The sequence below is a fragment of the Sander lucioperca genome, chromosome 10, assembly GCF_008315115.2.
Source record: "Sander lucioperca isolate FBNREF2018 chromosome 10, SLUC_FBN_1.2, whole genome shotgun sequence".
In the NCBI taxonomy this organism is placed as follows: domain Eukaryota; kingdom Metazoa; phylum Chordata; class Actinopteri; order Perciformes; family Percidae; genus Sander; species Sander lucioperca.
Genome location: NC_050182.1, coordinates 19,006,011 through 19,030,001, shown reverse-complemented (window position 1 = coordinate 19,030,001; position 23,991 = coordinate 19,006,011). Strand labels below are relative to the sequence as shown.

Sequence of the window (23,991 nt, the reverse complement as noted above, 5' to 3'; positions counted from 1 at the left end):
TCCTGGGTGAAAGTCCTGTGTTTTACCCATCCTCCGCGGACTTCCGTCCTTTCATCCTTCATCCTTTCCGTCTGTCAGCTGCTCACGTTGTTCCGCCTTTCTTCTAAAATATTAGACACGGTAAAGCAGAACCAGGGAACCAAAGACGTCATAAATGTGTTGCTCCATTATTTCTGAGAGCAGAAGGCGAGTTTTACTCAGATATTCTGTCCATTAGACCGGCGGCCGTGTGACGTTTGGTGCGTTTGACAAAGTGCAAACCACAACTAAAAATACAACAATGTTGCATCTTCAACTTTGAATCACACTGAGCCCACGGAACTATAGTTATGACTGTAGGTGTAACTATAGGTGTGACTATAGGTGTGACTGTAGGTGTGACTGTAGGTATGACTGTAGGTGTAACTGTAGGTATAACTGTAGGTGTGACTGTTGGTGTGACTGTAGGTGTGACTAGGTGTGACTGTAGGTGTGACTGTAGGTGTAACTGTAGGTATGACTGTAGGTATGACTGTAGGTGTGACTGTAGGTGTGACTGTAGGTGTGACTGTAGGTGTGACTGTAGGTGTGACTATATATATGACTGTAGGTGTGACTGTAGGTGTGACTGTAGGTGTGACTGTAGGTGTGACTGTAGGTGTGACTATATATATGACTGTAGGTGTGACTGTAGGTGTGACTGTAGGTGTGACTATATATATGACTGTAGGTGTGACTGTAGGTGTGACTGTTGGTGTGACTGTAGGTGTGACTATATATATGACTGTAGGTGTGACTGTAGGTGTGACTGTAGGTGTGACTATATATATGACTGTAGGTGTGACTGTAGGTGTGAAAGCGCCCTCACTTACACAAACTGTTGTTGATGTATGCTGTGTTTGCATATCTATTTACTTTGTAATAATATGATTTTGTGAAATAAGGGGCAGGACCAAATAAGCTGTTTGCTTCCGCCTGCTCCTTCTCAAACTAATTCATATATATATATATATATATATATACTGAAGTCACGGTTCGGTTCATAGCTCAGTTCAGACATCACGGTTCAGTTCGGTACAACGGAGGGAAAAGCATAACAAAAATGCAGAAGGCAATTGTTTTTATTGTCATGGCATGTCTCAGGCTGTACCACCTAGTGCCCTACAGTCTCTCCCCTGAGCTAGCTGTCTCAGGCTGTACCACCTAGTGTCCTACAGTCTGTCCCCTGAGCTAGCTGTCTCAGGCTGTACCACCTAGTGTCCTACAGTCTGTCCCCTGAGCTAGCTGTCTCAGGCTGTACCACCTAGTGTCCTACAGTCTGTCCCCTGAGCTAGCTGTCTCAGGCTGTACCACCTAGTGTCCTACAGTCTGTCCCCTGAGCTAGCTGCAACAGCCTGAAGCGTATAAAGTAAGATGTAAACAGTAAACAATAAGTAGGCTACCCCACATCATCTGCAGACTCCATCTGGAACTTGTAAACAAAATAAGACAATCAGCTAGTAGTGTGATATGGGAGACAAGCGCTGCTCTCATATGTGAATGCACAGAGCAGGGCTGTTAAAAGAGCAGCTTCGGTTACACAGAGCAGCTGGCGAATTGTGGCGTTAGCTTCACACGCTAACAGCGGAGCTAGCAGCTAACAGCTAACGACGGAGCTAACAGCTAACGGCGGAGCTAAAAGCGGAGCAAACAGCGAAGCAAATGGGCCTGGAAGCCATTTGTGGTTGAGTCGAGAAGGGATCCAGCTACAGTACATCCGTGTTTGGTTGTATATGGAAGGGACTAGTTTGCTTCGTGTGGACTCACTGGACCGACCATAGACAGTAGGCTATAGGATAAGAAGGGACCGACTCAACATGATGTAGGCGGAGCTTCAGAGCTAAGGCGGGGCTACAGATTAGGTTTTATTTATGTATTCTCCGTGTAAATTCATGTACCGAGACGCCCGCACCGTTTCGGTTCAATACGAATATATGTACCGTTTCACCCCTAATATATAAATAAATATATATATATATTTTGTGGTTGTTACACTCTGATTGTGTTTTATTTTATAGTTTTTAAAATTTGTTTTGTCTTGCAACATGGTTGATTGTTCGAGATAAATAAAAATGAAATGAAAATATAGGAACTTAGGCTTATGTTTAGACGGAAACGATTTGAAGAGAAAACGCAAAAGTGGCGTTGCGTTCTCACTTTTTAGTCCGTGTTTAGACGAGCGTTTTTTACTGATGATTATTTATCTAAAATCTCACTGTGTAAATATTTTGTGAAAGCACCGATAGTCAACACTACAATATCGTTGCGGTATCGATATCGAGGTATTTGGTCAAAAATATTGTGATATTTGATTTTCTCCGTATCGCCCAGCCGTGTGTGAAGCACTGGCACAAACATCAAGTCCACGCACCTGCGTAGAACCTTCCTTCTTCTACTTCTCTCCCTCTCCTCCTCCTCCTCTCTCCCTCTCCTCACCTCTCTCCCTCTCCTCCTCCTCCTCTCTCCCTCTCCTCACCTCTCTCCCTCTCCTCCTCCTCCTCTCTCCCTCTCCTCATCCTCTCTCCCTCTCCTCCTCCTCCTCTCTCCCTCTCCTCATCCTCTCTCCCTCTCCTCATCCTCTCTCCCTCTCCCTCTCCTCCCCTCTCCCTCTCCTCCTCCTCACCTCTCTCCCTCTCCTCCTCCTCCTCTCTCCCTCTCCTCATCCTCTCTCCCTCTCCTCCTCCTCCTCTCTCCCTCTCCTCATCCTCTCTCCCTCTCCTCATCCTCTCTCCCTCTCCCTCTCCTCACCTCTCCCTCTCCTCCTCCTCTCATCTCTCCCTCTCCTCCTCCTCTCTCCATCTCCTCCTCACCTCTCCCTCTCCTCACCTCTCCCTCTCCTCCTCCTCTCTCCCTCTCCTCCTCCTCTCATCTCTCCCTCTCCTCCTCCTCTCTCCTCCTCTCTCCCTCTCCTCCTCTCCCTCTCCTCCTCCTCCTCTCTCCCTCTCATCCTCACCTCTCCCTCTCCTCCTCACCTCTCCCTCTCCTCCTCCTCCTCTCTCCCTCTCCTCCTCACCTCTCCCTCTCCTCCTCCTCACCTCTCCCTCTCCTCCTCCTCCCCTCTCCCTCTCCTCCTCTCCCTCTCCTCCTCCTCTCTCCCTCTCCTCCTCACCTCGCCCTCTCCCCCTCCTCACCTCTCCCTCTACTCCTCTCCTCCTCCTCTCTCCCTCTCATCCTCCTCTCTCCCTCTCCTCCTCCTCCTCTCTCCCTCTCCTCCTCCTCTCTCCCTCTCCTCCTCCTCCTCCTCTCTCCCTCTCCTCTTCCTCTCTCCCTCTACTCCTCTCCCTCTCCTCCTCCTCCTCTCTCCCTCTCCTCCTCCTCTCTCCCTCTCCTCTCCCTAGTAGCGCAAAGCGAACAACAAAATCTGACAATTTTGTCTGGACAGAGGAGGAGGAGGAGTTATTGCTCCAAACAACGTTATCTGAACAGTAATTACTATCTGTGAATATTTCGTACAACTGCTGTAAAGACTCTTGTATGTTTATCAGTGTTGCTAGGGCAACTTGAAGGTCCGACGTACGGAAATAATCCGACATGTTTGTTGTTATTTTCCTCTATACTGGTGCGTGCCTGTGACGTAAACGCGTACGCGACGAGAGCCACCGTGAGCAGATTGGAGCAGACTTTTGCGTTTTTATATCCTGGGAAAACCCTGACGAACTTCTGGCAAATTTGAGATTTGCTCTGCAAGTCAGTCTGGCCAAGAGCCCATTCAAGCCCATTTCCAATTTCTCCAAATCGAGGCACCAATCACAGCCGTTGAGGCGGGCTTTACACAAGCAGCTTTTTGTTTACAATCAACATGACGACTACCGAACCCGTTGATGCCGCTGTCACTGCTACGTCACCCGGATCGTTGGTCTGATTGGTTGGAGGACTATCCAGTTGCGGCCAGAAGCATTTGAGCGGCGTCCGTTGGTGACGCCCCTTTTGAAATGGGCTGTGAATGACGTTTCCCCAGACCCACCCTCAGATACAACTGGGAAGGGTCTGGGGTCAACCAGGCTAGTGTTTTTACCCTTTAGACGGGAATGCGATGGTGGAACCTTTTTAAGATTTCCTCTCTGGAGGGTGGTTTCACTTTTTAGCGTTTTTAAGCCCCCCGTGTTTTGTTCCCGCTCTGCTAAACTCCCTCACATATATACAGCAGCTCATTTATTTGTGCAACAGCATTTACAGAATAGTTCAAAAATGAGCTGCAGCTCAACCGCTTCCTCCTCCACTGCTGCCCTCCAGCTTATTGCTGATCCTGCAAACCTCCACCTTGACCCACACACACACACACACACACACACACACACACACACACACACACACACACACACACACACACACACACACACACACACACACACACACACACACACACACACACACACACACACGCACGCACGCACGGAGAGAGACACACACACACACACACACACAGAGAGACACACACACACACACACACGGATAGAGAGAGACACACGGATAGAGAGAGACACACACACACACACACACACATACACACACACACACACGGATAGAGAGAGACACACACACACACACGGATAGAGAGAGACACACACACACACACATACACACATACACACACACACACGGATAGAGAGAGACACACACACACACATACACACACACACACGGATAGAGAGACACACACACACGGATAGACACACACACACACACACACACACACACACACACGGATAGAGAGAGACACACACACACACACACGGATAGAGAGACACACACACACACACACACACACACACACACACACACACGGATAGAGAGACACACACACACACACACAGAGCAGGGTTTATGTGCTGAGCTCCTGTCTCATCCTTCTTCATCTTTGTGTCTGGCACCCATCAGAGAGAGAGAGAGACACACACACACACACACACACACACGGATAGAGAGAGACACACACACACGGATAGAGAGACACACACACACACACACACACACACACACACATAGAGAGAGACACACACACACACACGGATAGAGAGACACACACACACACACACACACACACACACACACACACACACACGGATAGAGAGAGACACACACACACACACACACACACACACACACGGATAGAGAGATACACACACACACACGGATAGAGAGAGACACACACACACACACACACACACGGATAGAGAGAGACACACACACACACAGAGCAGGGTTTATGTGCTGAGCTCCTGTCTCATCCTTCATCTTTGTGTCTGGCACCCATCACCCCGTCTTCTTCCCTGTGTCCTCCATCTCTGCTACATCTAGTATTTACTGTATATGTTACTGCTATAGACCGAAACACAGCGGCGTCTCGTTAATGCCGCGTACACACCACACCATCGAGGCAGACAATAGGCAGCAAAGCCCTGATTTTCTTTTTTTTTATGACTCTAAAGATTATTTTGTCAGATTTCCCTGTTTGTGTGAGCTATGTTACGAGTGTTTTTCCATGTGAAAAGGATCTGGAAGAACATCCTGGCCTCGCAAATAATGTTCAATAGCTTCCATCTAATGTCAGAAAATGGTGAAAAATGTGGATCATTGTTTCCCAAAAAGCCCAAGATGACATCCTCAAATGTCTTGTTTTGTCCACAGCTCCAGTGCAGACTCGGTGCAGACCGTCTCAGACTTGCTAACGTTAGATTCAGGCTATTTAAAGACTCCTCTGTGAACTCACTGAGTCACTTTTGAGGATCTCTCTAATCTTAGACGCCGCGTCTGGAAACAAAATGTTTCCAACAGCAACATTTGGTCTCGGGCAGTGAGCGGTGGGTGTCATTCAGAAGGAGAGCGGAGCAGTAGAAACTGGATTATTACAGACAGAAACACAGAAAGTAGAGCAGTAGAAACTGGATTATTAGAGACAGAAATACAGAAAGTAGAGCAGTAGAAACTGGATTATTACAGACCGAAATACAGAAAGTAGAGCAGTAGAAACTGGATTATTACAGACCGAAATACAGAAAGTAGAGCAGTAGAAACTGGATTATTACACATGGAAACACAGAAAGTAGAGCAGTAGAAACTGGATTATTACACACAGAAACACAGAAAGTAGAGCAGTAGAAACTGGATTATTACACACAGAAACACAGAAAGTAGAGCTGTAGAAACTGGATTATTACACATAGAAACACAGAAAGTAGAGCAGTAGAAACTGGATTATTACACATAGAAACACAGAAAGTAGAGCAGTAGAAACTGGATTATTAGAGACAGAAATACAGAAAGTAGAGCAGTAGAAACTGGATTATTACAGACCGAAATACAGAAAGTAGAGCAGTAGAAACTGGATTATTACAGACCGAAATACAGAAAGTAGAGCAGTAGAAACTGGATTATTACACATGGAAACACAGAAAGTAGAGCAGTAGAAACTGGATTATTACACACAGAAACACAGAAAGTAGAGCAGTAGAAACTGGATTATTACACACAGAAACACAGAAAGTAGAGCTGTAGAAACTGGATTATTACACATAGAAACACAGAAAGTAGAGCAGTAGAAACTGGATTATTACAGACCGAAATACAGAAAGTAGAGCAGTAGAAACTGGATTATTACAGACCGAAATACAGAAAGTAGAGCAGTAGAAACTGGATTATTACAGACCGAAATACAGAAAGTAGAGCGGTAGAAACTGGATTATTACAGACCGAAATACAGAAAGTAGAGCGGTAGAAACTGGATTATTACACATAGAAACACAGAAAGTAGAGCTGTAGAAACTGGATTATTACACACAGAAACACAGAAAGTAGAGCGGTAGAAACTGGATTATTACACATAGAAACACAGAAAGTAGAGCAGTAGAAACTGGATTATTACAGACCGAAATACAGAAAGTAGAACAGTAGAAACTGGATTATTACACACAGAAATACAGAAAGTAGAGCAGTAGAAACTGGATTATTACACACAGAAACACAAAGTAGAGCGGTAGAAACTGGATTATTACACACAGAAACACAGAAAGTAGAGCGGTAGAAACTGGATTATTACACATAGAAACACAGAAAGTAGAGCAGTAGAAACTGGATTATTACACATAGAAACACAGAAAGTAGAGCGGTAGAAACTGGATTATTACAGACCGAAATACAGAAAGTAGAGCAGTAGAAACTGGATTATTACAGACCGAAATACAGAAAGTAGAGCAGTAGAAACTGGATTATTACACATAGAAACACAGAAAGTAGAGCAGTAGAAACTGGATTATTACAGACCGAAATACAGAAAGTAGAGCAGTAGAAACTGGATTATTACAGACCGAAATACAGAAAGTAGAGCAGTAGAAACTGGATTATTACAGACCGAAATACAGAAAGTAGAGCAGTAGAAACTGGATTATTACAGACCGAAATACAGAAAGTAGAGCAGTAGAAACTGGATTATTACAGACCGAAATACAGAAAGTAGAGCGGTAGAAACTGGATTATTACAGACCGAAATACAGAAAGTAGAGCGGTAGAAACTGGATTATTACACACAGAAACGCAGAAAGTAGAGCAGTAGAAACTGGATTATTACACACAGTAACACAGAAAGTAGAGCAGTAGAAACTGGATTATTACACACAGAAACACAGAAAGTAGAGCAGTAGAAACTGGATTATTACACATAGAAACACAGAAAGTAGAGCAGTAGAAACTGTATTATTACAGACCGAAATACAGAAAGTAGAGCAGTAGAAACTGGATTATTACAGACCGAAATACAGAAAGTAGAGCAGTAGAAACTGGATTATTACAGACCGAAATACAGAAAGTAGAGCGGTAGAAACTGGATTATTACAGACCGAAATACAGAAAGTAGAGCGGTAGAAACTGGATTATTACACATAGAAACACAGAAAGTAGAGCGGTAGAAACTGGATTATTACACACAGAAACACAGAAAGTAGAGCGGTAGAAACTGGATTATTACACATAGAAACACAGAAAGTAGAGCGGTAGAAACTGGATTATTACACATAGAAACACAGAAAGTAGAGCGGTAGAAACTGGATTATTACACACAGAAACACAGAAAGTAGAGCGGTAGAAACTGGATTATTACACATAGAAACACAGAAAGTAGAGCGGTAGAAACTGGATTATTACACATAGAAACACAGAAAGTAGAGCGGTAGAAACTGGATTATTACACATAGAAACACAGAAAGTAGAGCGGTAGAAACTGGATTATTACACACAGAAACACAGAAAGTAGAGCGGTAGAAACTGGATTATTACACATAGAAACACAGAAAGTAGAGCGGTAGAAACTGGATTATTACACATAGAAACACAGAAAGTAGAGCTGTAGAAACTGGATTATTACACATAGAAACACAGAAAGTAGAGCAGTAGAAACTGGATTATTACAGACCGAAATACAGAAAGTAGAGCAGTAGAAACTGGATTATTACAGACCGAAATACAGAAAGTAGAGCAGTAGAAACTGGATTATTACAGACCGAAATACAGAAAGTAGAGCGGTAGAAACTGGATAATTACAGACCGAAATACAGAAAGTAGAGCAGTAGAAACTGGATTATTACACATGGAAACACAGAAAGTAGAGCAGTAGAAACTGGATTATTACACACAGAAACACAGAAAGTAGAGCAGTAGAAACTGGATTATTACACACAGAAACACAGAAAGTAGAGCTGTAGAAACTGGATTATTACACATAGAAACACAGAAAGTAGAGCAGTAGAAACTGGATTATTACAGACCGAAATACAGAAAGTAGAGCGGTAGAAACTGGATTATTACAGACCGAAATACAGAAAGTAGAGCAGTAGAAACTGGATTATTACACATAGAAACACAGAAAGTAGAGCTGTAGAAACTGGATTATTACACACAGAAACACAGAAAGTAGAGCGGTAGAAACTGGATTATTACACATAGAAACACAGAAAGTAGAGCAGTAGAAACTGGATTATTACAGACCGAAATACAGAAAGTAGAACAGTAGAAACTGGATTATTACACACAGAAACACAGAAAGTAGAGCGGTAGAAACTGGATTATTACACACAGAAACACAGAAAGTAGAGCAGTAGAAACTGGATTATTACAGACCGAAATACAGAAAGTAGAGCAGTAGAAACTGGATTATTACAGACCGAAATACAGAAAGTAGAGCGGTAGAAACTGGATTATTACAGACCGAAATACAGAAAGTAGAGCAGTAGAAACTGGATTATTACACATAGAAACACAGAAAGTAGAGCTGTAGAAACTGGATTATTACACACAGAAACACAGAAAGTAGAGCGGTAGAAACTGGATTATTACACATAGAAACACAGAAAGTAGAGCAGTAGAAACTGGATTATTACAGACCGAAATACAGAAAGTAGAACAGTAGAAACTGGATTATTACACACAGAAATACAGAAAGTAGAGCAGTAGAAACTGGATTATTACACACAGAAACACAAAGTAGAGCGGTAGAAACTGGATTATTACACACAGAAACACAGAAAGTAGAGCGGTAGAAACTGGATTATTACACATAGAAACACAGAAAGTAGAGCAGTAGAAACTGGATTATTACACATAGAAACACAGAAAGTAGAGCGGTAGAAACTGGATTATTACACATAGAAACACAGAAAGTAGAGCGGTAGAAACTGGATTATTACACACAGAAACACAGAAAGTAGAGCGGTAGAAACTGGATTATTACACATAGAAACACAGAAAGTAGAGCGGTAGAAACTGGATTATTACACATAGAAACACAGAAAGTAGAGCAGTAGAAACTGGATTATTACACATGGAAACACAGAAAGTAGAGCAGTAGAAACTGGATTATTACACACAGAAACACAGAAAGTAGAGCAGTAGAAACTGGATTATTACACACAGAAACACAGAAAGTAGAGCAGTAGAAACTGGATTATTACACACAGAAACACAGAAAGTAGAGCTGTAGAAACTGGATTATTACACATAGAAACACAGAAAGTAGAGCAGTAGAAACTGGATTATTACAGACCGAAATACAGAAAGTAGAGCGGTAGAAACTGGATTATTACAGACCGAAATACAGAAAGTAGAGCAGTAGAAACTGGATTATTACACATAGAAACACAGAAAGTAGAGCGGTAGAAACTGGATTATTACACACAGAAACACAGAAAGTAGAGCGGTAGAAACTGGATTATTACACATAGAAACACAGAAAGTAGAGCAGTAGAAACTGGATTATTACAGACCGAAATACAGAAAGTAGAACAGTAGAAACTGGATTATTACACACAGAAACACAGAAAGTAGAGCGGTAGAAACTGGATTATTACAGACCGAAATACAGAAAGTAGAGCAGTAGAAACTGGATTATTACAGACCGAAATACAGAAAGTAGAGCAGTAGAAACTGGATTATTACAGACCGAAATACAGAAAGTAGAGCAGTAGAAACTGGATTATTACAGACCGAAATACAGAAAGTAGAGCGGTAGAAACTGGATTATTACAGACCGAAATACAGAAAGTAGAGCGGTAGAAACTGGATTATTACACACAGAAACACAGAAAGTAGAGCAGTAGAAACTGGATTATTACACACAGAAACACAGAAAGTAGAGCAGTAGAAACTGGATTATTACACACAGAAACACAGAAAGTAGAGCAGTAGAAACTGGATTATTACACATAGAAACACAGAAAGTAGAGCAGTAGAAACTGGATTATTACAGACCGAAATACAGAAAGTAGAGCAGTAGAAACTGGATTATTACAGACCGAAATACAGAAAGTAGAGCAGTAGAAACTGGATTATTACAGACCGAAATACAGAAAGTAGAGCAGTAGAAACTGGATTATTACAGACCGAAATACAGAAAGTAGAGCAGTAGAAACTGGATTATTACAGACCGAAATACAGAAAGTAGAGCGGTAGAAACTGGATTATTACAGACCGAAATACAGAAAGTAGAGCGGTAGAAACTGGATTATTACACACAGAAACGCAGAAAGTAGAGCAGTAGAAACTGGATTATTACACACAGTAACACAGAAAGTAGAGCAGTAGAAACTGGATTATTACACACAGAAACACAGAAAGTAGAGCAGTAGAAACTGGATTATTACACATAGAAACACAGAAAGTAGAGCAGTAGAAACTGTATTATTACAGACAGAAATACAGAAAGTAGAGCAGTAGAAACTGGATTATTACAGACCGAAATACAGAAAGTAGAGCAGTAGAAACTGGATTATTACAGACCGAAATACAGAAAGTAGAGCGGTAGAAACTGGATTATTACAGACCGAAATACAGAAAGTAGAGCAGTAGAAACTGGATTATTACACATAGAAACACAGAAAGTAGAGCGGTAGAAACTGGATTATTACACACAGAAACACAGAAAGTAGAGCGGTAGAAACTGGATATTACACATAGAAACACAGAAAGTAGAGCGGTAGAAACTGGATTATTACACATAGAAACACAAGAAAGTAGAGCGGTAGAAACTGGATTATTACACACAGAAACACAGAAAGTAGAGCGGTAGAAACTGGATTATTACACATAGAAACACAGAAAGTAGAGCGGTAGAAACTGGATTATTACACATAGAAACACAGAAAGTAGAGCGGGTAGAAACTGGATTATTACACACAGAAACACAGAAAGTAGAGCGGTAGAAACTGGATTATTACACATAGAAACACAGAAAGATAGAGCGGTAGAAAACTGGGATTATTACACATAGAAACACAGAAAGTAGAGCAGTAGAAAGCACCACTTTTCACTCACACACCGTGCAACTCCCTCTGGGTTTTAATGAGCGCCGCAAGTTTGTCCGTCTCTTTCCCCAGAGGACCGTATATTCCCCCTAATGATCGCTGGGACGGCAGGCTTTGTGTTTTCTTTCTTTGCCTTACATTTTAATCCACCTCTGCAACCCCAGCGTCTCCTCCGTAGTTCCTTCAGGATTCCAGCCTTGGCCTCGACACAGCGCTATCAGCTGATGGCGTGTGTAAACAATAGTCCCGCTGCCTTGTGCGTAACTCAAAGTTACAAAAAAACGACCAAAGTGAGATAAGAACTAAGAGAGAAGTTCGAAGGTGACCGAAGCCATTTCAACACAGATGTTCTAAGTGACCATAAAAAAGAAATGCACTTAAAGACTAAAAAGTGACTAAAAAACACACAAATATACATACACATCAGGAGCTACTGCAACAGGCTACCGCACGACACAGCGGCATCTTGCCAAAAAATAAATAGAGGTATAACGCAATCTCTTCCCACGTGATTTCGCGGGATTAAAACCTAACGATATTTCTTGTCTTACAGTATCAGTAGGCCTACAAAAGTGCAGAATTACGTCGGTACTGCCGAGGACAAATTCACGTCAAATCATGGATTACCAAATTTCGGTATCTGAGAGCGCGTAAGCACGAGCTTCTCTGTCCTCTCTGCTATCTTTCACAGAGAGCAGGGCTCAGCTCCACCACACACACACACACACATATACTCACACACACACACACATATATGCACACATATATGCACACATAGACACACACACACACACACACACACACACACACACACACACATATATGCACACATAGACACACACACACACACACACACAGACAGAGACGCACACACACACACACACACACACACATATACTCACACACACACACACACACACACACACACACACATATATGCACACAGACACACACACACACAGACAGAGACGCACACACAGACACACACACACAGACACACACAGACACACACACACATACACACACACACACAGACAGACACACGCACACATACATGCACACAGACACACACACGCGCACACACGCACACACACACACAGACAGACACACACACGCACACATACATGCACACAGACACACACACACACATGCACACAGACACACACACACACAAACACACACACACACAGACAGACACACGCACACATACATGCACACAGACACACACACACACACACACACACACACAGACAGAGACACAGACACACACATGCACACAGACACACACACACACACACAAACACACACAAACAGCGTCTGCAAAATAATAGTTTTCCTCGATTACATTGTTTCTGTGATCGTTAGGAGCCTGAAATCGAAATCAAGATTGTAGAATAATGTTCTCACTATTTCCAGATTAATATAATAAGAATGTAAACGGTTTCCATAAGAGACCAAGTGTGTTTTGGTGTGTACTTATTTAGCTTAAGCCATAACTATAAGATAGTTAGGATCACAGTGGCCTCCAGCAGAGTACGATGAGTAATAACAAGTGGAAGAGGAGCAGAATGTACCGCTTCGAGTGAGAGCAAATGAGGACGAGACATAACACAGTGGCCCCCATTCTGGCGTGTGTTGTGTGAAGATAGCGGTCTCCCTGTGCTGGAGGAGAAGAAAGGGCCAAAGAAAGAAAGTATAATAGATGAGGGGAAGAATTGATTGGAGCGCACAAGGTCTGACAGTCTAGAGAGACGTGGACCGGCTCTGGCTTTTTGTCTGTTGCTAGGGAAACTTAGTCTGCAATGTTGTTGAAAACCTTTCTTTTTAGTAAACTCTGGGTACACAATGTTGTCAAGTCTTTGGTTAAAGTGTAGAGCTCCTGGTGATACTTGGAGCAAAGTCTCCTGTTGTGTCGAGCCTTCTTAGTGATTAAAAATAGCTATTCTGAGGCTAGCATCAAAGTGTCCCTAGCACTCCCATTCAAAAGACCATTTGACCCAAAAACGAGAATACGGTAAATCTTAAAAGTGGCGTTTCCCTCCTTATTATGCTTTTAAACAAAAGTTTGACTCGGGTACATTCACAAAAAGACCCTAGGTTGCATTTTGGTGAGAGTTACGCTTTAAGTGCACAGCCAAGTCCTCATCAGAGCTGTTCAGTGTCCACAGAGACGACTGCAGACAGAAGACATTGGTCATATTTCCTCTCTGCTGTCTGCAGAGACTCAAACGCAGTAAACACAGAAACATCTTCAGGGCTGTTATTTATGTTTCCTCTCAAACTAACTACAGCACAATCTCGTTGAGCAACTTTACAACTTTCTGCCCACTGCTTCTTTAAATTGACATCTGCAATAGACCTTTTTCACGGCAGACATGTTGAGATGTCATTGTAAGAAAAGCACAGTGTGTATTCAAGCCCATTAATGATGGCTGTATTCCACTTAGCAGAGGTCCTGGTATTGATCATGCTGACTCACTGAAATAGCTTCCTGGGACACTAGATGGAACTGAGCCATCGTTAAAGCTAGATTGTGTAACGTGTTTAGTTGTTCCCCTCACAAACTTGTCCTTTTTTATGAATATTGACCACCACCATCAATTTCAAGTATTACTATTGGCTTTAAATTTTACATTTGCGTTTGCATGAACTGATGTAGACGCACCATATTCATGCTCCATCTTGAAATACGTTAACCGGTAAGAAACATACAGGACATACTCATAAGCGGAGTTTGACATTCGAGCCAGGGGGGGGGCAAAAAAAAAAAAAAAAACTCATTGTAGCAGCTGAGACCTGGCTACCACTTGGGGAACACAGCACGAGCACATATGGACAAAACAAACATGCTAAATAAACATATATGTTTATTTTTAAAGAAGATTTTAAATTACATTGTAACAATTTAACAACTCGCCCTTATGAAATCCAATCGCAGCGCGGCTGTCTGGGAACGCAAACTGCCCCGACACTTAAATTCAACTAAAATGTAACGGTGACCAATCAGTGTTGGACCTCCAGTCTGTTGAGATGATCTCCAAACGCAGAAACCAAGCGCAGTCCCACCATAAAAGGTTAAGACACGTTAAGAAAAAAGATCCGTATTTTACCGTAATCCAATGAGACGGAAAAAAAGTAATCCACAGCGATCAGGAGATCCACCTCGCCGTTTAAACAATGTGGAATAAACGTATAAAAGTCCAAATCTACACAAAACACGCTATCAATTAGTAAGCTGACAGCAAATGTATATACATGGCATTTAGGAAACCTTTATGACAACGTTGGCACGGTAAGATGTCCAGACTAGTGCAACAGTAATTTTAGTTTTTTGCGTCCTGCATATGCGTCGACAATGGTCTCAGGTGAGAGCCAGAGCCCTGAAAAAATTCGTATTTTTTACTAAAGCAGTAGGCCTATATGAAATCAGATGTATTACCTACCACCATTTAGTTGTTTTGTGTTATTTAAAATATTTATAAAATATCTGGTCATGCCATGAAACAATGCAATTACCCGCTTCAGCCGCCAGGGGGGGCAGTGCTCCTCCTGCCCCCCCTGCAAACTCCGCGTATGGACATACTGCTCCACTGTGGTGTCTTAAATAGTAATGCTGTGATGCTGTATGAAGAGGAATCACTGTTCTTGATTATAAAAAGGTTTATTATAAGCAAAGATTCAGCATCAATTTTACAAACTCCTGCAGAGAGCTTGGAGAACGACCAACCTGGCACAACTCCAAAAAAGGTCCCTTCTGTCTTGGGGGGACCTCTACTCATGTTAACAATTTCCAGATGTTCTCAGTAAATGAAGGGTAAAGTTCATGCATCTCCTTATACCAACTCTTAAGTCAAAGTGTATAGAATGTTATAGGATGTCAATATACCACACCACCTTTCGCGTTTTCGACTCACAGCTGCTGCTAATGCTGCTAACGGGTATCGTAGCTTCCCGGCGCCGGCAAGTTTGAAAAAGGAAACATGGAGAACCACACGTATTCAAAACCAAATTTCAGGAACAGGAGTCTTCTTCTTCTTCGCCCAGAAAAAGAAAACGGAGATTGAAAAGAGCAAGAGGCGTCATCAGAAAAAAAGAGTGAACATTGCAGCTCACAGCATAGCAGACACCAAATCCCAACTAGTTAATTATCCTCTGGACCGCTGCAGTCTCCTTTTTATTTCCTCTCTCCTTTCCGTCAGATGGCGTGCGTGCCGCTCGTGGTGTGCAGCGCGCGTCCGCGCCACTCTACGACATGAACTCCAACAACGACTGAAAGACGGCCTTTTGTACACTTTCGCTTTTTGAAGAGTGATGGCTACCATAGCTGCAATACGTACTTTGAACTGCGTAGCGAGAGATAGTTGATTGCAATATATGATCTCAACGCTAGATGGGAGAAATTCTTACACTTGTAGCTTTTAGGATATCAATCTCAGCTGTGCTTTTTCTACTATGACAAGTCAACATGTCTGCTGTGAAAAAGGTCCATCAGCCTGCAAAAACCATTATCTTCATTAATGATTAATCTGCCAATTATTTTATCGATTAATTGTTTGATCAAAGTCCAAGCTGATGTCTTTAACACTAGAACGGCCATGACGGTCATTTTGACCGTTTTGAAATGTATATGTGTAATAAAAAAATACAATCCTGCTGCTGCCTGACTTTTCCTAAAAGAGTCTGTATTTTAATTGAAAAAAAGTTTTTATATACATTACACAAAAGGCAAAGAAAATACAATCACTTTTACCAATTTCGGCCATACACGGTCATATTGACCGCTCGGATTTTCGCGGTATTGTTTTTAATTTTTCGCACGGTTGAAGATGCATCTTGGTTGCTTAGTAACTACCATAGTCTCTGTCAGAGAAACGTAACTAGCGGTCTCAAGTAACAAGTGTGGGCATCACCAATGGGCCGAAGGCAAAGCCAGAGTCGGTAACGTAGGCTACTACGGCGTGGATGGACTCTGTTCTGAATCAGAAGGCAAACACCGGGCGCTCGCTCTGTGAAAGGCGCGGTACACGTAGATGGCCGGTGGCTGTTTACATGTTCATATAACTTTATACATCCTCGAACTGGCTGGAATCATTGCACACATCCTCTCCAAGGAGTGCACCAGCTGTAACATTGCCCGGAGGAAGCTCATGCAGCAACTGGCAGAGAGCTGAGAGCGGAGTTTATGGAGGAAAAAAAGGGCAGCGGTGCACCGCAGCAGACGCCAAAACAGAGGCAGTGCCAGGTTAGGTTATAGCTAAATGCTCAAATAAGATACTTATAATTGTTATTTGGCTGTTATGCGTTAAGTTAAATGAATTTCCACACCATATTTTTCTGAATATTAATGTATGAAATAATTACGGTTTACTATGCCATGATATGAATTATTTAAACACGTATTACTACTCAAATGTATAATTAAACTCGTTAAAATGTACATTTCGGTGTTATTACGTTTCTCTAAAGATATCCTAACACAACACATAATACAATATTGCAATTAGGTATTTATCATCGAAAAGGAGCCAGTTGAGGTGGTTCGGGCATCTGGTAAGGATGCCCCCTGGGCGCCTCCCTAGGGAGGTGGTCCAGGCACGTCCAGCTGGGAGGAGGCCTCGGGGAAGACCCAGGACTAGGTGGAGGGATTATATCTCCAACCTTTTCTATCTCCAAATTACTTTAACTATTCATTAACTCTTATCAAAAATAGTTGATCGATTGAGTAATCGGTGAGTCGACTAATCTTTGCAGCGCAAGTCTGCAATTACTTTATTCTTTCATCTCAGGTTACATCTCCACTGCTACATTTTGGTTTAAAAAGGAATATCTTCTGCTACGTTTCCCCCTCTCATTCCCCCTGCTCTGGCATTTCCCCCTCTCATTCCCCCTGCTCTGGCGTTCCCCCCTCTCATTCCCCCTGCTCTAGCGTTTCCCCCTCTCATTCCCCCTGCTCTGGCATTTCCCCCTCTCATTCCCCCTGCTCTGGCGTTCCCCCCTCTCATTCCCCCTGTTCTAACGTTTCCCCCTCTCATTCCCCCTGCTCTGGTGTTTCCCCCTCTCATTCCCCCTGTTCTAACGTTTCCCCTCTCATTCCCCCTGCTCTGGCGTTTCCCCCTCTCATTCCCCCTGCTCTGGTGTTTCCCCCTCTCATTCCCCCTGCTCTGGTGTTTCCGAGCCCCTAAACCGGAGACATTTGGAAACACTTCTGACCCGTTTTGGGTTGGTAATCTGCGGCGTTGTGTTTCAAACGGAGACCTTTGGCGACACCGACACTGACGCCAACGTTTCTCCTCCTGATTGGGTCTTATCGGTCACGACTTCTCGTTCTCTGAGATTTAAAGCTACCAACGTTACCATGGCAACAACCAGCAGTTGGCGGAGTCTCCACGCTGCCTCCTGTTTATGTCCAGTATACCAGAATGATGATGAGATATGAGGTTTTGGGTGTGTTAGTTTAAACAGAGAGAGAAGAATAAAGAGAGAAAAACACTCGGTGCACTGAGATCACTTTGGGCTCAAAACTCAAAAGCTTAAAGTGCCCATACTATGAAAAAATTACTTTTTCTGGGATTTGGGGAGTTATTTGTGTCCATGGTGCTTCCACACACATACAAACTTTGATAAAACCATCCATGCTGTTCTGAGTGAGATACGGTTTCTGAATGTGTCCTGCCTTCAGTCTCTGGGTGAGCTGGTCAAAATCTGCACGGCTTTCTACGTCACGAGGGGGCTAGGGGGCTAACTGTTAGCATGCTAGCTCGTTCTGAATGGCAAAACACTGCTACAACACACACTAGTTCACCATAATCTACAAAAGAACTACTTCCATGTCCCTGTTCTGCAGGTATTCACACAAAGTTGGAAGTGTGCCCTCGTTTAGAAGAAGTCTTCCGACTAATCCTGCCTTGTACTACTGAAGTTGGAGAAACAGCTAGCTAGCTCATGTAGTCCTTACCTAGCTACTGATCATGTGATCTTACCTAGCTACTGATCATGTGATCTTACCTAGCTACTGATCATGTGATCTTACCTAGCTACTGAGCATGTGATCTTACCTAGCTACTGAGCATGTGATCTTACCTAGCTAGTGAGCATGTGATCTTACCTAGCTACTGAGCATGTGCGACTGCCAACAAAGATGTTACAGCAGTGAGAGGTCTCACTCTGTAGCTAAAACAGAGACCTGAACACAGGGTGAAAAGAGGAGCTGCAGCAATGAGCAGTACAACTAAAATATGGTGTTTTTTGAAAATTAAACCATGTAAACCTATTCTGGTACAACCTCAAAATACAATTTTGAACCTGAAATGAGCAGAATATGGGCACTTTAAAACCAAAATGTAGCTATGTAAATGTAGCCCTAATTTCCACGAACAGAACTCCTCACATAAACCGAATTTTGTCTTTGTGACGGTTCTCTGTTGCTGTTCTGTGGTGCAGACGATGCAGGGCAGCGACTGCATCTTCGAGGCGGTTGAGCAGCAGGACCTGGACACGGTGCAGATCCTCCTCTACCAGTTCTCGGCCGAGGAGCTGGACCTGAACACGCCCAACAGCCAGGGCCTGACGCCGCTCGACATCGCCATCATGACCAACAACACGCCCATCGCCAAGCTGCTGCTAAAGGCCGGTGGCAAGGAGAGTCCTCAATGTGAGTAATAATTACTCTATTTATAAAGCTGTAGGAAGTTCAGTTTGTTTCCTAAAGAGGGCGCTGTAGACAACGCTCACCGCTGTTCTAACGCACACTTTCTTTTTGGGGGGCTGTCGAATGAACACGTTAATAACGTTAATAAAATTCCTTTTAACGCCAACATGTTTTGCCTTGTCAATCTCGGTCAGGCTTTCAACAGATGGAAACAATTACGGGATTGTAAATTATTCAAAAACGTCCCCGAATTGGCCCTGAGGTATGTAATATGTCATAAAATAACCTAAGTTTGTACGATGAGGTTGTACGTCAGTAGCCGACATTAAATTACCCATTGGGTCGAGTCTACTTACTTTTTTAAATTCTTGTCTTAGTTTAGGTTCTGTCCTTGCTGCCTTTAAACATGCTGTGGTCGGGCCCCTATTTAAAGGAGAATTCTGGTCAATTTCAACACGTAGCTCTGTTGTTTGGAAATGTGGAGTGCTGGCAGTAGCAAAAAAAACGAAAACATCGTTATCCTCCTGCTAGCGTTAGCACCTAACAGGCTTCAACAGGGCAAGTTTTAAACGTGTTTTAAGCCTCTAAACATGCTTGAAATGTCATTACAAGAGCCTCCCCATGTGCAATGATTCCTTCTGAGTGAACTCAGTAAATTCTCCTTTAAGAAGTCTCATCTTGACCCCACAGTGTTGTCCAATTTTAAGACCAGTCTCTGATCTGCATTTTCTTTCAAAGGTTTTTACAACAGAACTCTGCGTTTGAAAAATTTCAATCTGCTTTCAGATCGCGTCACAGCACTGAATCTGCACTGTTGAGAGTACACAACGATATCACCTTGTCTGTAGATGCCGGGAATCCGGCACAGCGGCTTTTTGATACAGTGGATCATGCAGTCCTCCTCTCTCGCCTTGATCAGTGTGTAGGCATCCGGGGCTCGGCACTTAAATGGTTTAACTCCTATTTGGCAAATAGGAGCTTCTCTGTCATGATTGGTGACCTCTCCTCGTCACCTGCTCCTCTCTCTTGTGGGATACCTCATGGTTCAATTCTTGGCCCCATCCTGTTTTCCTTATATATGTTGCCTTTAAGGCAGTGACACACCAACCTGATTATCCAACCCAGTCTCACGGCAGTTTGTGTAAATGTCACGTTATTTTTAATCTATTGATACATGTTCACTGGGACGTTTTTCTCGTTTTTTACGTGGTGGCAGCACGAAATACCCAGTCTGACTCCATGACCCATCTGATTGGTGGAGTGCTAATCCAGAAATGATGAGCGGGATGAGCGTGACTAAGTCTCTCAAAATCTGATGAAAATCTTTTCCTTTGTCGATCTGAATTGAAGACAGATTCAGCAACTGCACGGCCTATTTCTCACTAAAAATGTTTTCAGAAACACGTTTCGGTGAACTATCTTCGTAAATTATGAGATTGTATTCTGAACGAGCCGCCATTATGCCCGGTTGAAAAATCAGGGAGCAGCCAGACCCACGTGACGGGTTCGTCCAATCAGCTGCCGGTTTTAATTTTTTGGGCGACAATACAGATTAGCGCCGCCTGCTGTTATGGAGACGTATTACATGCTCAAGTCGGCGTCGCTTTAGTGTGTTCTGAGGCACTTTTTGGACCTCGGGGAGCCGACTGATCAGTCCAACTGCCTTTTCTGCCAACGGTCGGCCGTCGGGTTGGTGTGTCAGGGGCTTTAGGGGCTATTATAGGCAAGCACAACCAGTCATTTCATTGTTATGCAGATGATTTGCTAATTTATTTGCCTATGAGACCGAATGACAGTGTCACACTAAACTCCCTGCTTAGCTGTATTAATGATATTAAGTTGTGGCTTTCACATAACTTTCTTAATTTGAACAAAGATAAAACTGAGTGTATTATCTTCAGTACTTTGTGCACACCATCAGTTTGGAAGCTCTGGCATCATACCTTAAGCCAGTGATTTTCAACCACTGTGCTGCGGCACACTAGTGTGCCGTGAGAGATCGTCCTGTGTGCCGTGGGAAATTATCCAATTTTACTTAATTGTTCCAACAATTTTTTTTTATTGAGTGCAAATAATTTGCCATTGTTGCGCATCTGTGCCTACAATATAATGACTGGCAGAGAAATGAAATACTATTCTGTGTCAGTAGGTGGCAGTATAGCGCAATAATGACCTTGTTGATTTAAGACAATAGAATTACTGCCCCCTGGTGGCAGTGACAGGATGTAAGCAGTAGGGCCGAGGTCATCGACGTAAGCCTGCAACAGCGATTGCAGAGCAGGGGGAATGAGAGGGGGAAACGCCAGAGCAGGGGGACCAGAGCAGGGGGAATGAGAGGGGGAAATGCCAGAGCAGGGAGAATGAGAGGGGGAAACGCCAGAGTAGGGGGACCAGAGCAGGGGGAATGAGAGGGGGAAATGCCAGAGCAGGGAGAATGAGAGGGGGAAACGCTAGAGCAGGGGGAATGAGAGGGGGGAACGCCAGAGTAGGGGGAATGAGAGGGGGGAACGCCAGAGTAGGGGGAATGAGAGGGGGGAACGCCAGAGCAGGGGGAATGAGAGGGGGGAACGCCAGAGCAGGGGGAATGAGAGGGGGAAACGTAGACGAAGATATTCCTTTTTAAACGGTGGAGATGTAACCTGAGATGAAAGAATAAAGTAATTGCAGACTTGCGCTGCAAAGATTAGTCGACTCACCGTTTTTAAAAAAGTTAAAATGCAGATTCTGATCTTATTAGGCTACAATGTGACATTTTTGTAACATTTTTGATTGGTGGTGTGCCGCAGGGTTTTTTAATGTAAAAAATGTGCCGTGGCTCAAAAAAGGTTGAAAAACACCTGCCTTAAGCCAGCTGTCAAACATTTGGGCGTTACATTCGATTGCAAATTTGACAAGCAGATCAGCAATGTTGTTAAAATGAGCTTTTTCCAGCTTCGTCTCCTGGCTAAAGTTAAGCCTTTCTTCAACAGGCACGATCTAGAAAAGGCAATTCATGCCTTTATTAGTTCAAGGTTGGATTACTGTAATGCTCTTCATGTTGGTCTGAATCAGACCTCCCTCTCACGACTTCAACTTGTGCAAAATGCTGCTGCTCGCTTTCTAACAAATACATCTAGACGTGCACACATCATTCTTGTTTCTACACCCTACGTCGGCTCTCTTTGCGTTTTTAAAATAGATTTTAAGATTTTATTGTTTGTTTTCAAGGCCTTAAATGGCCTGGCCCCGGAGTATTTATCCGAGAATTTAACGCTGCGTGAGTTGGTTTTAGAAGTCCCAAGGTCTAGGTATAAACAGTGGGGTGATCTGCCCCGAGTTACCCCCTGGTATTCACACTATTACAGATGGAGCTCTTTTTAGATCCAAACTCAAAACCTATTTTTTTAGAATGGCTTTTAATACGTAGTAGTGGTGTGACCATTTCCCTCTCCTCCTCCTGTTTTTATGTAATAGAGCCCTGCGCGGCACTGCTTTCTTCATCCAGCTCCTGCTGAATTTCTGACCATTACCTCCCGCTCCCGCAATGTGTATGTCCACTAGGCAGCACGGTGGCTCAGTGGTTAGCACTTCTGCCTCCCACCATAGAAGACATGCATGCTGGGTAACTAGGACTACCGTTGAACATTTGCCAACTGGCTGACACAGAAATGTTGATTAATGTGCATTGTCCTAATCAAAATAAATAAATAGAACGCCCGCCCGCACCCGCAAAACTCTGAGAATTTATGCCCGCACAATAATAGAGATGCATTGATGTTATGTCTTCTCCCGTCCCGCATGAGAAAACACGTCATTTTATAGGTTAATAGGGAGAAGATGAAGGTAAAGAAGGCAGGTGTTGCTGCTGTTAGACGGGGAGGAAGGAGCAGAAGGAGAGGGAGAGAGGAGAGGGAAAGAGGGGGAGGATGAAGCAGAGGATGAGGGAGAGAGGGGGAGGAAGGAGCAGAGGATGAGGCAGAGAGGAGAGGGAGAGAGGGGGAGGAAGGAGCCGAGGATGAGGGAGAGAGGGAGAGAGGAGGAGGAAGGAGGACTGCAGGGGGTACGTGTCCCCCTAGGGGTACTCTGGAGGACTGCAGGGGGTACGTGTCCCCCTAGGGGTCCTCTGGAGGACTGCAGGGGGTACGTGTCCCCCTAGGGGTCCTCTGGAGGACTGTAGGGGGTACGTGTCCCCCTAGGGGTCCTCTGGAGGACTGTAGGGGGTACGTGACAGTTTTAGCAAAATGTTTTTCAGTTCCAAGGCTGTTGTTACTTCTACTGTCTGTTTTTTCTCCAAGTTTGTCGTTTGTTTTGACCTATTCCTGCCTTCCTTCCTTCTTTCTACCGTCTTTTTCCAAGTTGTTGTCTCCTGTTTCCATCATCATCTAAACGTTCTCCAGGTCCAAGGCTGTAGTTTAGTAAATCTATCTCTGACAGCGCTGGATTCTTCTCTTTTTAGAGACTTATTCGTGCTGGTCAGGGGGTCCATGGCTTAAAAACACAGAGCTTGAGAACCAGTGTCCTAGACCTTTACGACAGCAGTTGTGTTAAAATCACTACCGC

At 43.5% G+C, this 23,991-nt stretch overlaps 1 protein-coding gene across 1 annotated transcript in view; it reads left to right on the top strand.

Annotated features, from left to right (window-relative positions):
* Positions 1–329: 329 nt before the first annotated feature.
* Positions 330–23,991, top strand: part of LOC118496117 (ankyrin repeat and fibronectin type-III domain-containing protein 1-like) — a 73,240-nt gene continuing 49,578 nt past the window's right edge. The window contains exons 1-3 of the mRNA XM_036006413.1: positions 330–387; positions 470–561; positions 19,245–19,455. Of these exons, the coding sequence (XP_035862306.1) occupies positions 330–387; positions 470–561; positions 19,245–19,455 (361 nt within the window). The remainder of the gene's footprint in view (positions 388–469; positions 562–19,244; positions 19,456–23,991) is intronic.